The sequence below is a fragment of the Lissotriton helveticus genome, chromosome 1_2 (assembly GCF_964261635.1).
Source record: "Lissotriton helveticus chromosome 1_2, aLisHel1.1, whole genome shotgun sequence".
In the NCBI taxonomy this organism is placed as follows: domain Eukaryota; kingdom Metazoa; phylum Chordata; class Amphibia; order Caudata; family Salamandridae; genus Lissotriton; species Lissotriton helveticus.
This window is the reverse complement of record NC_136058.1, coordinates 61,200,742-61,218,494: the sequence shown is the minus strand read 5'-3', so window position 1 is coordinate 61,218,494 and position 17,753 is coordinate 61,200,742. Positions and strand designations below refer to the sequence as shown.

Genomic DNA, 17,753 nt, shown 5'->3' with positions numbered 1-17,753 from the left:
GCAACTCCAACGAATTTAGAGCACAGCTGTCAGATCTGATCACCCAATCTGCACTTAACAACGACAACAGCTTAATTTTGGGCGACCTCAACCTAAGATGGAACGATTCCAATAACTATCTGATTCAATCTCTCAACATCCTTCTGCAAGACAACGATCTGATCCAACACTGCTCAGAGGAAACGCATTAAAGAGGAGCGACCCTGGATGCCATCATTGCGAACAAAAATGCAGTATCGATTGACCACATAATCCCGGTGGACTGGTCAGACCACCACATCATTCTCTTTCATATCATCCACCCGGCCCTATCCCGCCCACCCACTCAAGCCCCCCCTAAATGGGTCAGGAACACCTCCAGAGTCCCTCGAGACAAGCTTGAAGAAGGACTCAGCACTCTCCTCCCGAACACGACAGAAGCTCTCAACCTCGGAACTCACCTCGCTCTACCACTCCAACCTTGAGCTCGCCCTGGATCAGCTGGCTCCTCTGAAACTAAAAAAAAACAGATGCATTCCCTCTAGATCATGGTTCTCTACTGACATTAATGATGAAAGAAGACACCTAAGAACCTTGGAAAGAACCTGGAGACACAACCCCACCACCATCCATCGGGCCCAACTCAAGGCAGCACGCAAAAACTACTATACCCACATCAAAAGCAAAAAATCTTCCTTCTTCTGCTCTGCATTAGATAATGCCAAAAACCGCCCCAAAGAACTCTTCAACATCATTAGGAACCAAACCTCCATTCCTAAGGCAGCCAACTTAGGGGCGTCCAAGACACAGTGCGACAACTTTGTAGGAAGGTGGATATCTGACTATGGTTACCCACAACTTTTTTGCCTAGTGTTTTGCTGGTTTTTGACTTAGTTGGCCTGGGATCCTGCTATTCAGGACCCCAGGCTTCCTGCTCTCTCTGTTTAAATGGATTCCATGTACCTTAGGTACATATCTAATTGGTACTGGGCCACCTTATCAGTCCCTGTACAGTGTACCTTAGGTATCCAGGGCATAGGTGTACCCAGGGCCTACCAGGGGCTGAAGCATGTATTATGCCACCCCTGGCTGGCCATCTAAAACTGACACAACTGCCTGCATGACAGCTGGGGACAGGTGGTGTAATCACCCTTTGCTATAGATATAGTATACCTATATCTAACCCTAAAATGGACACATATATTCCTATCAGTCACTCCTATGGAAGGCCTTATCAATCCTGAAGGCAGAGTGCTTGGAATTATGTGAGATGGTGCTCTGGCATGAGCTGAGCCCGTTTGCAGCTTGCGGAACCAAGTCCTAATAGCTGTTCCATGATAACGCTATACCATATACTCTTAAGTGCATTATCAACCTCGCGGTTAAATGCTAACTCTGGTATAACATTATCAAAACATGTCGAGTAAGGTGTCATACGAATTGGAATACTACCCCCTCGCCAATTCTGGCGAAGGGGGTAGCATTCCACCCTTCTAGAGGGGCACGACATGTATGTAACTGAGAACCCCGGTTAAAGTTAACTCGAGCCTTGGCATCACAAAATGGATGCTGCCTCCACAGACACAAGTCTGACCTCCTGCTGCTGGGAGTCCTTCCAGCGAGGGAGGCTTGGACAAAGGGTTTCCTGCCTTGGGAGGTGCTAGCACCACCCCAGACCGGATTTTGTGTATTGGGGAGGATAGGCCTGAAAGGAATGAGACATGCCTGGGGCACACAAGGTGCCCTGTGCATACACCGGTTCAAACCAGTTGCTGGGGCACTCCAGCCCCAGCTCTGGCGGGAAACCGGACAAAGGATAGGGGGTGTAACCACCCCCTTCCTGGTCCCACCCAGGGGAGGGACCTAGTCAGTAGTGCAGCCCCCTTTAGCAGGATAAAGGTAGGAGCTGGTCCCATTCCAAATTAGATTAATCCTGAACTACTCTACAAGAAGAAACTCTGGACTTCGACGTTCTGCTCCACAGAAGACTGAAGAAATCTCCCTTGTGGGCAAGGAGTGTCCACCCTGCAACTGCAGGCACCATCAAGCGTCCAGCGGCTTCACTTTGTCGTCTTCCCTCGAGGATCCAGACTTCAGAGCCCGACGAGACCCGGATTCCCAGACCTCTCCGACCTCAACTCACATCTGCAGCAAAGCTGAGACCCGTGGGTGCGACGAGACACGTGGGACCGGCCATCTTGAAAGAAACTGCACTTCGCTTCCAGCACGACTCCCGAGGTAAACTCGACCAAGTGCTTTGGGGATTGAGAAGCCCTAGCCCCGAGCAGCCCCTGCACTGAAGATCAGCCCTCCAGCTTCCACGAGATCTGCGTGGGGCCCTTCTGCTCGACGCGTTGTCTGGTCACTTGCCGGCTGGCTAGTGGCCTCCTAGACGACGAACATTTGCATCTTCACTGCTGGTCTGGTTGCTCCAGACTGGCCCTTGCTCCCTTCCAAAAGAGGGGCACCCCGGACTCTCCTAGTCCGCACCAGACGTCTTTTTCACTCACCACGTGGGTTGCCTTTGCCAAGGCCTGTTGACTCCAAATGCGGATCCGACACCGCCAACAGAGAGAGCCTGCGTGGGACAGCTGGTGCCTCCATCCTGGTCGTCGAAGACACCTCCTGGTCCACGTGGCTGCAGAGTCAAGCGTCCATTCTTCACCTGATCGCGACAACAGCACCTGGTTCCTTCCTGGTTCCACACCGGTCACTGGCTAGTGACTATGAACACTGTTCCCTCTGCTTTCAGGTGCTCTTCTTCACCGATCCACCCTTGGATCGCACCGGACATCTTCCTCCTGGTCGCCTGCAGCATCTTTTCTTTCAGGCTCCATTGACTTCAACGCGATAACCCGACACACTTTGGCACCTATGCACCCGCAGCTTGTGGGTGAGGTAACGAGAGCATTTCGGTGCTCAAGGGTAGTCTAACTGTCCTAGTGTCCAGTTCCACAGTCGTTTTAGTCCTACCTAGTCAGGATTGTCCGTACTTACCTTTAACTTGAACTGTACTGTCCATAGACGTTGTTACGCATCTCGCGGGTGAGTTCACACTCTGCACACGCGTCCCGTGGGCCTCCTATTACTTACTTAGAGTTAGTGTAGCGTGGTCCCATCGATCCAACAGCCTCTGGACAGCTCCATTCCTTTTATCGACTTTCACATTCCACTTACTTAGTATATGGTTTGTCGTGCCCCTAGGGCACCATTGTAATTTTGTGCAAATTGTCGTATTTTTCGTAAGAGATTGTAATGTGCTTAGCCCTCTGACCTCATAAAGAGTTCAGAGGTGTTGTTAATAATAAATAGACTGTTTATTTTCATAACAACCTGTGTGGTGTCCTTTCATCTGGTATTCAAGGGGTCCTATTTTGGTAAAAGAGCTGGCTTCACATGCCAAAAGTGTTTAGCCTAAGACTGCTTTGTCCATGCTACCATTAGGATAGCTGGTCTATAAGGTTGACTTACAACCAATCCCCATAAGGGTTGTTTGGACTGATACAAGGTGATCACTAGAATTAGTGAGCATCATATATCAGGCCAACTTCTCACATACTTCGCAAGCTTTATCAATGGAAAAAATCGCCAAAATTGATCGCTCCTTCAGCTCGAGTCCTGCAACCAACGCCACCCCCACAATAACCCCGTCTATCCGCTGGTCTTCCTTCCAGCCTGTCAAGGAAGAAATGATAAGCAATCTTATCGCCACTGCGAAACCCTCATCTCACTCCCTCGATCAACTTCCCTCGAGACTGACCAAGGATTTGAAGCTCACGCTAGCCCCAATCTGGAGCAAGATCATCAATAGCTCCTTGAGCGAGGGCCACATCCCGGACTGCCTTAAACTAGGACAAGTCACACCTCTGCTGAACAAACCTGGCCTTGACCTCATGGACATGAACAACTTCAGGCCAGTCTCGAACCTTCCGTTCCTAGCCAAAATTCTGGAAAGATGTGTGCTCTCACAATTAAACCAACATCTAGAGAATTCTAACCTATTGGATCCTCTCCAATCAGGGTTCAGGAAAGGCTGCAGCACTGAAACCGCAATCCTAAATGTTCTCGACGATCTGCACATGTCACTCGACTCCAACCACTGTAGCCTTCTCATTCTCCTTGATCTCTCGGCTGCGTTCGACACAGTAGATCATACCCTCCTACTTAATGTCCTCCGAGAGAGAGCGGGCATCGAAAAGACAGTCCTAAAATGGTTCTCCTCCTTTCTTAACAACCGCACTCAAAGAATAAAGATCAACAGCTACGAATCAGACCCCCTCCCCCTCAGCAGAGGAGTCCCTCAAGGATCAGTACTCTCCCCACAACTCTTCAACATTTACATAGAACCCCTCACCTCACTTCTCAGGAAATCCAACATCCCCTTCCACCTCTGCGCGGATGACACTCAACTCTATTTAGAAACCACTTCGATCGCAGACATCCACAGATTAAATGCTACACTCTTGGAGGTCCAACACTGGCTCTCAGCCAACCACCTCAAACTGAACGAAGAGAAAACGGAAGTACTCCTAATCTCGAACAAGGATGAAAACCCACAAATAGTGGAACGGCTCAAAGCCTTAAATGCCCTCAATGTCTCTATAACGCCAACGGACTCCGCAAAATCCCTAGGAATTACTATCGACCCGAAACTGGTCATGAATAAACACATCTCTAAAACTGCCAAAAGCGCGTTCATGAACCTGAAACTTCTCTATAAAATTAAACCCTTCCCCCCCCCCCCACCAAATATCTGAAACAGGCCACGCAGGCACTTGTGCTCTCCAGGATTGACTATGGCATCGCTGTACTGACCGGAACAGCCAAGTCACACTTGGGTCCTCTCTCCTCCACCCTCAACGCAGCAGCAAGAATGGTCACAGGAACAAAGAAATATGACCAGATCTCTCCGGCACTCAAAGAACTGAAATGGCTCCCAATCGACCAACGAGCCAACTTCCGCACAGCCTGCCTCACACATAAAGCCCTGCATACAGGCAAACCAGAATACCTGGCCTCCAAACTCAAAAGGGCAGGTCAATCCAGGAACCTCAGAAGCTCCAACACACTACTACTCATTCTTCTGAAAATCACAGAAACGCAATACCTCAAATAAATCCTTTGCGGGGAATGCTCCCAGGATCTGGAACGCCATCCCCCCCCCACATCAGAATGACCGCCTCCTTCCCGCAATTCAAATCGCTACTCAAAGCCCTCTTCCTGGAACGCTCCTCTGCTTAACGAGAACTCCGCCTGTTGGTGAAATCCGATATCTCTCTTGATCTAGAGCCGATTGTTTCGCTCTTGAACTCCGTCCCATTTTGTGCCCAAGTTGTTGTTTTACAGACTCTATTTCCTACCTGTTGTTCCTGATTCCGGTTTTTCTATGTTTATTTTTCCTGTTGCATTTCTCTATTTGCTGTGAAGAACTCTGATACCCTCGGGTCCAGCCAACGCTATATAAAACTTCAATAAATAAAATAAATAAATAAATAAAATGTATTTTTGCCGCAATGATCCTCTTGCAGTACCACTGTTTTAGAATTTTAACATTACAGCTGTAATAATACTTTATGACTGTGATGGTGCTGAAGTTACCCGCTGGCAGCACTGCTGCTTTAGCTGTACTCCATGGCAATGCTGCTATGGTAGTTTCACCAGCTGGAAGTTTTAGTGATGTTTCAGTGAGTGTCTCTGCCAGCACTCCTGCTTACTTTATTACTGCTGCTGTTGTAATACAACGGTGTGACGAAAGTGCTTCTTTAAGCTTTGTGTGAGTGTCTATGTTTCGATCCCAACTGAGACCTGTCACTTTAATACTTCCTGGTGGAAGTGCAGCAATAGTACTATTCTCCAGCGCTGCTGCTGTTTCACTGTTTTCCTGGCACTGCTGGCACTTTCATGTTACTACTCTTCGGCAGCAGTGCTCTTTTTACTCAACCGTTGAAACTTTGTGTTTCTTACTGTGTTCTGTGAATGGGTTTTCACGGTGTACTTACTGGGGACTTAGGGCATGTACATTTCCACCATTGGGGTATTTGTGAAGGAGTGGCCCAAGGTCACAACAGCTGTAAACAAGGATGGACCTGTTGAGCTAATGACAGAGCCCTTCTTAGTACGAGGTGGGTCACGGAGCTACTAATTCCTGGCTACTTGGGACTGACACTTCCGGGAAACCGTGGACGAGCAAATTAGGCGGCCTGCTGCTTGGAAACACGCTTGGTCACATTTCAAGATAGAGCTCAGCACAGAGCGCATTGCGCTCATTAGGAGCCTTCGCAGCCTGAAATTTTAAAATTTTCGTTTTGTGTTTATGAATGCTTGATTTGGTGCACATTATTTTTAAAATTGATCCGCTTACTTGCACGCAATAACACACGCAATACCGCGTTGGGGCGGCTGCTCCTGATAATCAAGAAGCCTACAGCTTCATTTTACCTTCCTTCCTTCACTGAGTGCCATAGCGGCAGACATCTTGGGTGGGGGCTGAGGCTCGGCACGGTCTAGTCGTCACAAGGACGCTAGACCGGTATTTAAGACGACCATGCTCACGCGCAGCGGGTACGCGCTGCGGGATCGCCAGACCATCGCCGGAGTCACGCCAGAGTCCAGCCCGTCTGCGCCCGTCCGCGCACGGGCGGGCTCGGGGGCTCGAACTCCTGACCATCGCTATACGTATACGGCGGAAGAGCTTTGCTGTTTAGATAACGGTCAGTTGCCACTCGATATAGGTGCTATTGCTAGGCTAAAAAGTCTTGCCATACTGCGGCCGTATAACAGAAGTTCTAGAATCCAATACCCGGTACTAAAGATAGCTAGTCTGAATACTAGGTCCCTTCACAGTCATCATGTAGAGATCTATAACCTACTTCAGGATAGAGAACTCGATGTCCTGACACTCTCAGAAACCTGGTTGGGCGAAAACTCCATGCCGGATATTATTGCTGCCCTCCCTAATGGCTATGACGCAATCTGGCAGAACCGTGCAGGGTCGGCTCGGGGGGGTGGGGTAGCGATTCTATTTAAAAAATCCTTATCTGTGGAAAAGATAATTTCAGAAACAGTGGACCTAGCCGATCTAGTAGGAATAAAGATTTCTCTCAACAATTCCTGCTGGGTGATTCTGTCAATCTATCGCCCACCCAACTCATCTCCACTTTTTAATGACTCATTTACACCTATTATATCAGATCTATGTACAAGGTATAAAAAAATTGTGATATTAGGAGATTTTAATTTGCACTGGGACAGCCCCCAATGGGACCTACCAACACGTCAATTGGACACTACCATGTCCGCTTTGAGTTTCAGTCAACTTGTGAAAGTACCCACACATATTAAGGGTCATACCCTTGACTTAGTATGGTCCACAGACCCAAATGTCCTTCTTAAGGATGTGGTTCCCTGCATTTGGACCGACCATCACCTAGTGATCTGTGAGGTAAACATAAAAGATCATTTAAAGCACTTACCCCGAGGTACTAGAAGGACCCGCAAATGGGCCGAGGTTGATTTAAAAAACCTGACCCCTGTGTTTCCGGAAATGACTTCTCTGACGAACTCTGATAGTAGCCTGGACGTAGAATATACAGTTCTAATTCAGAGCCTGAACACAGCTTTCGATCACATAGCACCGGAAAAAACTCAGTTAATTAAGGGTCCTGGTAAAGAGGCTCCATGGTTTACCCCGTCATTAAGGGAACAAAAAAGGAAGCTCCGAGCTCGGGAGAGAATTTGGAGGAAAACCAAGCAGGATACTGCAAGGAACCAATATAAAGACTCACTCCACCTGTATAAAAAACTTATTTCACAAGCCAAGGTGGAGTACTATGAGTCTCGCCTACAGAAGGCTAGGAATATCCAGAAGGAGACTTTCCGAATCCTGTTGGAGCTGAGTAAAAAACAGGAGAACTCTGAATCTCCCATAAACTCTAACACCTTTCAGGAATATTTTTTAGAAAAGGTAAAGACCATTATCCAGGACATCAAGAGTAATGTGGTGAATGATGACACTATACAGCCTGAGGTTCAAAACCCTACTCACTGCTCTTTAGTACAGTTCCCTGAGTTGGACGAGCTGAGTCTAGAGCAGCTAATGGGGAAAACTAAATCTGGCTCCCCAGCGGACCCATGTCCCCCGAGTATCTTCCGTGTGGCACGCCCGCTACTGGAGGCTCGGATCATTTCTCTCCTAAATAGGTCCCTAGAAACAGGGTACTTACCCGGTGACCTTAAGGAGGCGAGAGTTAGACCTCTATTGAAGAAACCAGGCGCAGATCCGGCTGTTCTGAAGAACTATAGGCCGATCTCCCAGCTGCCTTTCCTTGCTAAGGTCCTAGAGCAACACGTGCTGAAGTCTCTATCACTGTACCTCGAATCCCATGGCTTATTGCATGAGCGACAGGCAGGGTTTCGAGCGCACCACAGCACCGAGCTAGTGATGCTCTCGTTGTTGGACGAACTGAGAGGCATGGCTGACGGCAAAAGGCCGAGCGCCCTGATTTTACTAGATCTGTCAGCGGCGTTCGATACCGTCAGTCATGACCTGCTCCTGGGAAGGCTGGAGGCCTTTGGGATCAAAGGCTTGGCCCTCAAGTGGCTGAGATCCTTCCTTCTGGGAAGGACTCAGAGGATACAACTTGGGGAGTCAATATCTGAAGTGGGCCACTTAGAGTGCGGAGTCCCACAGGGCTCCGCACTGTCCCCACTTCTGTTCAATCTTTACCTGCAGCCTTTGATTGCATCCCTGGCTGAGTTGGGCTGCAGAGTCTACAACTATGCTGACGATACTCAGCTAGTGCTGAGTATCGATAATACAGGGACAGCACAAATCCAAGCCCAAAACATCCTGAGGTACATTGTAGGCTGGATGACGAAAAACCTACTAAAGATCAACCCGGATAAGACCGAGGTATTGGTAATTCCATCTACCACCTCACCGTGGAGTGATCTGTACTGGCCTGCTGAGCTTGGATCAGCCCCAAAGCCCAGTGCCAACGTAAAGAGTCTGGGGATTAAATTAGACTGCGACCTGTCAATGTGCAGTCAAGTTTCCGCTGTTGTTGGAACGTGTACGAATATCATCAGACAACTAAGAAAGATAGCCCCCTTCCTCTCTCATTCGATGATGCGCTCAATTGTAGCAGCAACTGTCATCTCCCGGATCGACTATGGGAATGCCCTGTACCTCGGCCTCCCAAAAATGTCGATAAAAAGACTCCAGGTCGTAATGAATGACGCCGCACGGCTAATTTTCAGAGTGCCCAGACGAACAAAGGCTTCCCCTCTTCTTCAAAACCTTCACTGGCTCCCTGTTAAGGAGAGGGTTGAATTCAAGAGCCTCTGTATAGCGCATAAGGCGATTTACGGCCATGCGCCGGCTTATATTAAAGCCCGCCTGGAAGTGTACAACCCGACTAGAGCACTCAGATCATCAGACGCTCAGTTACTGGTCTGCCCCCGCTACAAATTAGTGACTAAGGGAGGGAGAGCCTTCTCTGTCCTGGCCCCCCAATTATGGAACAAGCTGCCCGAGGGGATACGCAGGGAGATGAATCTCCTACGGTTCAGGAAGTCTCTGAAAACCTTGCTGTTTAGAAGAGCCTTGACCACAGTGTAGTTTTGCAGCTGCATCTCTCTCAGGAGTGAACCAAGTTATTGTATGACATCGATTTCCAAGCGCCTAGAGGCCTGCAGGTGATTGGGCGCGCTATAAATCGAAATTAACAATAACAATAACATCGGATAGTCATGTCTAGGATCCCCAGCCTCCCCCTGTCAGGTGTCTGGAGCCTGAGTCAGGCTGGAAGACCAATGTTCGCCGCACCCACTCACCGTCATCCTGATCGAAGGGGTTGGATCCGAAGAGCGGCATGGTGCCGGCCTCCGATCACACTGGTCCAGGCACCGCTGTCCACCCTCAGGCCTCTCTTAGCACCTCTTTGGATTTAGGTTAGAGCATAGCTGCCAAGGTTGCGGATTGTTATGAGTGACGTGTTCATAATTTTAGGGAAATTATGAGTGACATTTCAACAACTATGAGTGACACTTTTTTTGCTAGTAAAATCAAGCAATGAAAACGTAAACATCAGAAATTACACCCATTTGAGCAACCCGACTGTGCCACCAAAAGCAAATTTTCATAGCATAGCAAGTCAGTGCAGCAGTGGGAGATCATAACGTACACCATCACAAACACGTTTTCAGGTGGTCCTCATATGCTATGTACCTGTTTTGCAAGTCATATTCCGTTCATTTAAGCTTACTTAAGGATTTTATTTTCTTCAGAAAAATCAGCAGTCCAGCTTGACAAGGCCACAAACAGACAAAAAAGAAAACACCTCACACACTGTGACCTGACCTGCCATCTGGAGATCGGACTGCACTGGTGGCAGAACGTCAACTAAAGAGATAGCTGCAACCTCATCTCAGGGGAGAAATTGCCATGGTCTCAGCTGTACCCTGCATGCGCTGACAAAAAGCTCGTGTCCAGTTTAGGCTTCATTGAAGCTCCGGGGCGGATCGCCGGTCCAGCTCCAAATTATCTATAGATTCTCTCACTGTGGCAAGGCCGGATACAAGCTCTTCCCCCTTCTTCCCTAGGGGGCATAGGCTTCCCCACTGTGCAGTTCCGGGTCAGGAGCTGCGACCTGCTGCTGTGCTGCCAGTGCTTGAATATCTGCTGTAATTGTGTAGTGCACATCATGCACTTTGCAGCTGCAAACTGACTTTGTCCTGCACCGGGCAACATAAAGGAGCTCTGGCCTGTGTCACCCGAGATTCGCTTTGGACAGGCAGGACCCGGCTGGCATGGGTTCCTCCCCCACCACCACCACTTCCCGATATTATCCTGACGTGGTCCTTTCTGCATGGGAGTAACGTTAGAAACGAAATGAAAAGCCACCGGGCACTGATGCAGGGCCTTGTCCGGTGTACTGTATCCAATTAAATCAGAGGAGACAGCCAAGCAATGAGAGCTGTAACAGGCACACCACAGTGATTACTGACGCTCAAAAATAAATAAAAGACTATCAAATTACCAGGGTGAAACTTCTGGCACAGCGATCAAAGGAGTATTGTCGGGCCCAGCGTTATGAGAGGCTGCATGCAGGCAATATGTTCTCCGGCAGACGCACCTGGGCCCGAGTCACGCAGCATGATCCTTACAGGCTACAGGCACCAACTACAGTCTGTCCGGCAGCGTCGGCAGATGTACTCACTTGAGAGGAAGCAGGCACAAACCAAATACTGCGGTGCAAGCACAGGTAAGCTCACTCTTGGCAGAATTAAACATTTAGAAAATGTCATAACTGGCGCCCATTTCCGCACCGCGTGCAGCACCACGTCCTATTTATAATGTGCATCTCGTGTCTCCGCATTGCGTTTGTTTTTCCCCAGGAAGTGGTGGATCTGGTAATACACAGCCTCACTAACAGCTTCTGGTTGCAGTAACTTATTTTGACTCTCTTAAAGTCCAACTCTATTCAACTGATCTGGGAAACTCAAAAGTGCGTATAGGTTTAAAGGAGGCCTTTGCTCTGAAGGCCCTTGTATGCAGTTCATTTGCACCGGTGTTGGAGTCACTTAAAATACCGAATTATTTCTTGCAAACAAATTACATGGGCAAACCACACGTAAAAAGACAGTCTTGAAATCCCAGTTTGCAGACCACTTGGACAGGGTAATCATGTAATCATAAAATCAATTTGCTAACATTATATTGGAGGAACAAGTTTTTATAAAAATCTCCAAAATCAGGTACAAGAAGCAAACAAGGAATTACTTAAAATAAAAGAGCTAAAGCAGCGTCTCGTTTGTATCCACCAGCTAACTATAGAGACCTCTTGCTAGAGTACTTTTACAACGCAAGACGCGCAAAACCTTGGCATTAAAACACACCTTCCCTTGACCGATTGGACCCATTTCGAAAGCCGAACTTGTCCTTGCATGAAAGCGGAAGGGTTCGCAGGCTCGTTTTTTTTTTATAGCTAAGCAGCTGACGTCAAGAACTTCAGCGGAAGCAGAAGAAGCGCGTGCAGCTGCGCACTGATTACCTGCTCTTTAATGCAAGATGGCGGACGCAGCAAGTTTTTCGGCGTGGACCTTGCACAAGCGACGAAAGTTGGAGACTACGTAATCCCGCCCACGTGTTAGAAGAGGGGCACCCACGCATTAGAAGAGGTGGATGGCTCTGTTAGCGCCGGCCTTGGAATATCGACAATCTAAATACCAGTTCGGGATCTGAAGCGGATGGATAGCAAAGAAGCACTTCGACAGAGATTATTTGTTACTATTGGTGAGTAACGTACTATAGGTTGCTTTTGGTTGCTTATTGAGACAAAGATTAATTGTGCGGAAAATACCTAGGTAGAGGGGAGAGTGCTTTAGCGTGAGTCATTGGCTGCAAGGAAACGCAAATCCGTGAAGTATTGGTATTGCATACTTGAAAAAAAATCTCACACAGGGTGATTTAGGCAAGTTCAAAACTGCACCTAATTGCAAATATGTGACACTTCTTTAGCTGCCTAATTTGCTTATGGGGGCACTTTTATTTTGGTGCCCGGGCCTATTCACTGTCACAGCCCGACCCTGGAAATCATAGACGTGTGAGGGAGACATGAGCAGTAGGTTACGGGCATAAGTGGCTGTCTAATAAGGACACGTGACAACTAAACTATGGGTAGTGACGCAAAAGCACCAGTGAGAAAACCACAGCATGAAAAACAAGAGCCCGGTGAGGTAAGAGGGAGGAGGGGTGTGTGTGTGTGTGTGTGCCTGTGTGTGTGTGTGCCTGCGTGTGTGTGTGTGTGTGTGTGTGTGTGTGTGTGTGTGTGCGGCGCGCGTGTGTGTGCTTCCGTGAGTGTGGCTGTGTGTGCGCGCGTGATTGTGAGAGGCTGCCGCTGTGAATGTGGACAAGAGATGTGCACGGCGCCGGGCTGGACGTGCGCGTCGACACACCAGAATCGCCGCAAGTGCCCCGGTCTGTCTCCCTTGAGAGGCAACTCCACAACAATAGGTCTCGAGAGCGAGACCTAAAAAGGCAGTACTAAAGGCTTTGCCAATGCTTGCTTTAATAATGTGCTTTAATAATTATGATGTCAACCTGCTCTCACTTCATCGCGTGCAATGGTCTTTTGCATAGGAGGCTCTAAAACGTCATGCTTTATTCTTCAAATCAAGGAAAGGTTTTAGCAGTCAAACACTCAGCATGTTTGAGTAGGTCCTGTGTGACTATTCTTCTGCTTGCTGTTCATGAGTTGGCCTGACTGTATTATGCTCATATTACTATGCCATTTAAGCACCTGTTGCCCTCATGCATACTGGGGCACAAATGAGAATACTTCACACATACAAAGATGTTTATGCTAGCAAGCCAAGTTCAATGTAGAAACAAAGTTGAAATGTGAGTACCTGCATTCTGAACTCTACTTCTTAGATATTTCAGTAGTTCTTGTGTTCCTTTCTGAAAGTGTAAAAACAATGATTGTAGCCTACAATCCAATATAGAAATTAACTGACAACACAGCAAGCAAATCAAATGAATATTTCGTGCTTACGTTAAAAATGTCCCTTCGAATGCCTCTCAGGGGATTGCCCTCCAACAGCAAGGATTTTAAATTAGGAAGCTTTCCAAGAGCAGAAGGCAAGCTGTAAACAAAAAAAAAAAATTTCAGAGAAACATTGTAGGATCAGTTAGAAACTCCGAGTTTGTTACTATGTATTACATATATGCTTATTTAATGTTTGTAGTATTGGTTAAACTTAGATCTAGAAAAAGCACTTAAACTCGCAGTTATAGGTATGTAAAGCTTTCGATTTATAGTGTTAGAACACAAAATTATTCAAAAACGGAGAATGTCAAACTGTATTAATCTACATTAGGTAACTAACTGTACGACCAGTTCGAGGGCGCCAGAGCGCAGTTTGTGGAAAAGTGAGATTCACAGGAGTCCACTGGAGCTGAAATCTAATAATCATCATTACTTTCGAACTGATATGGAAATTCCTAGCAACTATGGGATTTAAATTCCTCACTATGCATCTAGTGATCTGCCTTCTATTCAAGTCTGTGACTATGTGGTCCTTCCTCTAGTCTCTTGTGCCAAATATTGCACCCAAAATGCTGTTACGGCAATTGTAGCTTTGCACCAAATCTCCAGCAGTCTCTCTGGGATTGCTACCTCGGGATCACTGTGGTGAAAGTTGCTTTTATGGGAGGAGCAATCAGCGACTGCAGCTGCTCAATTGCAGCTTCTTTGCCACCAAGCCATACCTTCTCCCAGGCTGCTCTGTGTAGGGCACAGAGGCTGTCTTCGGGTTAGGCAGGGGTCACAGTCCTTGAAGCAGCAGTCACAGGCCTTCTGAAGAGTCATGATGCCCCTCCCATCAGTCAAAAATAGTAATAACAGATAATCTGCACACCTGCACAGTGTATATTAGATTTCTCTCTAACCTGAAGCAATGGGCTGTTGTGTTTCTTTAGATGTAGCATGATAGGAGATATAAAGCTCCATTTCTTTGCCCTTGTGCATAACTTGCAATTGCTCAAATACTTCACTTCTGTATCTTCTTTAATTGTCTCGAGTTTCATGTTTTCATTGCGATTTCAAGTTTTTGGGTTGATTCTATACATTTAATACAGAACATCTACTCCATTTTTCCATGCATTTTGCATTACGTAGATCTTTGCAGATTACCATTAGACTCAATGTTATGTTAAAGTTCACACAAATTACGTAATGTTGGTTTCTTTCTTTTTGTGTTTTCACAAATTTGATAAAATACACCAAAAATTAACAATGAGCCATTTTTTCCAATATATTGCTTCAACTAAGCTACCAATTCCAGCAACTTAGCAGTATATGGGATCATGGAGATGGAATTATAGTTTACTGGGTGAATATGTTATTTACTTTCAGTAACACTCTTCCTGGTAGAGACTATCTAACCACAGGTTCCTCACCTTTTCAGTGCTTACTCAAGCATTAGACTGGATTTGGAAATTCTTTAGCAACACCCCTCCTCACCAGTAGGTGGCAACGACAGTCCCACATCAACGCCTTTCCTATCCAAACATGGCATTCATGGGTCTTCATAGGCGCCACACATGAGCACTGATGTCAGTTGTTTACTTAACACTTAGGCGTCCAGAGACACGGAGTCAAACAGATTGCTCGGGAGCAGGGCGCAGACTCCTAATGTGGGATGTTTTTATGTGAAGAGACCAGTTCACAGAAAGTATTGGTGGGAGGGTCAGTGAGAAATCAGTGGATAGAGTCTCTACCAGAAAGGGAGTTACCGAAGGTAAGTAACTTATTCTTCTGATAGAGACTTCCATAACCAGATTCCTCACCTTTTGAATAAATTCCCAAGCAACCTAGGTGGTGGGTCTGTGAACAGGCTCAAATCCGAATGTCCTGAAGGACCAAGCAGGCAAAATGCTCTTCTCAGCGGACCTGGCTGTCTAGACAATAGTGTATTGTGAACGTATGGCGGCTACGCAAATGTCTAGAACAGGTACCCCCACAGGCCAAAGCCACAATAGTAGTCTTGCACTGGTAGAGTGGGCATGCAACCCTTCAGGAGACTGCTTTTTGGCCAGTGCGTAGCAGATCTCAAGGCAGAGCACATTCCCACACGCAATGGTCCTTTTCAGCACAGCTTTGCCTTCTTCGCTCAAGTAAATCCGATAGTTCATCAACCCGGTAGTCTCTGGTACGATCAATATAGAAGTGATGTGTTCTTTTCTGATCCAACCGGTGAAGCCTTTCCTCCTCTTTAGAGGAGAGGTGGAGCAAAGAACGCCAGAAGAGTGATGGTCTAACCAACATGAAATGGAGTCTCCACATTCAAAAGAAGGAAGCTAGTGTCCGCAGAACTAGGTTGTCCAGGTTGAATATGGTAAAGGCGAATGAATGTGACCCCTGAGAAACCTAATGTCCAATAATGTCAGTACATACAGTACAGTAATGTTTCTTTTTCTTTTTCTTTTCTCTTCTTCACATGAGATTAGATGATTTCAATACAAATCAGTAGTCCCTTTGGTCAATCCAGTAGCTAACAGGTGTTTCGTCATTAGGTTCATGAACCTCTGACTTCATCAGGGCTGTACTTGAGTATATCTTACTGTGAAATATGTTGTTGTATACATATGTGGTATGAGGTAGTTTAACAAAAAGGGCATGGAGCTCGCTAACCAGTCACACTGATGTGATGGTGACAAGAAAGACTGTTTTGAGGGTAAGAACTCTGAGAGGACACTTGCTAAGGGGTATCAAAAAATGCATACACATGAGGAATGTAAGGACCAAAATTAAGTCCCATTGGGGCCTAGCGAAAGGAGAAACAGGAAAACTATTGTATAACTCTTTAAGAAACTGCTCAACAGAAGATTGAAAGCTGGTCTGGCAACCATAAAAATGGCCGAACGAGCCGGCAAGAACTCTTTCACAGTGCCTAAATCAAGACATTGCTGAGCTAGGGGCAACACAAACAACAAACCTTTGGACAGTTTGGCATGGACTGGGTCAATCTGCTTAGAAGCGCACCAAGCCACAAATGTATTCAATGCAGGTGCATATAGATTTGGTTAAGGGTGGATGCTGGTGACATTTAAAAGTGGTGAGTGTAAAATTGGGGCCATACTGCACTATGGCAAGCGAGTGTAGTGAGCGAGCCCAAACAACTTAAGGAGGGTTTCGGGGGGTTCTTCCCCAGGAGAAAATTTTGAAAAAAGAGTGGACACATGGTGCATTTTCAAGCATACTTGCGGAAGCAGGAAGGTTAATAAAGCAATACGATTAAATTATTTATCATTTAAGAAATTGCAATTGTTATGAGTTATATAGGACAATCTTTGCGTATGCTGATGTGGGGGGCATATTGTGCCTGTGCGTGACTGCCCCATGTGTGGTTTGTGTGAAAGAGTCACTCGGAGGATTGCTTGCTAGTGGCTAAACGGCTACCCTTTTAGCTACTTTTTGGAATGCTAGGTGGCATATCTTGTTTTGAAAGCTAGCAAAGTTTTGTGGCAAAGAAAGGAGGACAAATAGGCATTGCCACCACCAACAACGGAACACAAAACTATTAAGTAATTAATTGCCATTCCTTACAGACCCCCACCAATCCACCACCCTCCCTCCTGCCCACACCAAGGATTTGGTAAAGACCAACCGGCAGTGGGAGACATTTTTGATTTTTGGGCAACATGAAAAATAATAGGTGCTCCAAACATCCTTCATTTTCACGCATCTCCTATAATTTCACATTTCCAGCTAATAAGATATTTTATTATTAAGAGTGTCCAGGCACAGACTCAGGGGCATTCACCAAAAGATTCACAGGCTGAACAAGTCACAGAATCGGGGCCAGCAGGGTTTATCACTCACAAATAAGACCTACAACAATGTCAAATCCACCAGTACAATGTCTGTTATAGTAAACATACGACTTAGGTTGCGATAAAGAGAGTTTCGGATCCTTGCACTAGGCGCTCTCTTGCGCGCATGCAGGCAGAGATCAAGAGACTCACAGATGAATTGTAAGGGGTGTGTTCTTCATTCAAAGGCCTGCCCTAGGCACTCTCCTGCTCACACACAGGCAGATTTCAAACCGTTAACACGTGTTTTAGTCTGTTTTTTCAATATCATATTTAATAGGCACACAATTTTTGGCAACAAGGGTATAGTAGTGTACAATGTGATGTCCTACGCAGCACAGAAGCCACAGCTTTTGATTAATACTCCAGAGTCCTGCCTTGTGTGCCAGAGGCCAGC

At 46.8% G+C, this 17,753-nt stretch overlaps 1 protein-coding gene across 1 annotated transcript in view; it reads right to left on the bottom strand.

Annotated features, from left to right (window-relative positions):
• The window catches only part of LRRC40 (leucine rich repeat containing 40), a 440,314-nt gene that overhangs the window by 186,082 nt on the left and 236,479 nt on the right, over window positions 1-17,753 (bottom strand). The window contains exons 8-9 of the mRNA XM_078668782.1: window positions 13,536-13,626; window positions 13,390-13,441 (exon numbers count right to left, since the gene is read on the bottom strand). Coding sequence (XP_078524908.1) covers window positions 13,390-13,441; window positions 13,536-13,626 — 143 coding nt within the window. The remainder of the gene's footprint in view (window positions 1-13,389; window positions 13,442-13,535; window positions 13,627-17,753) is intronic.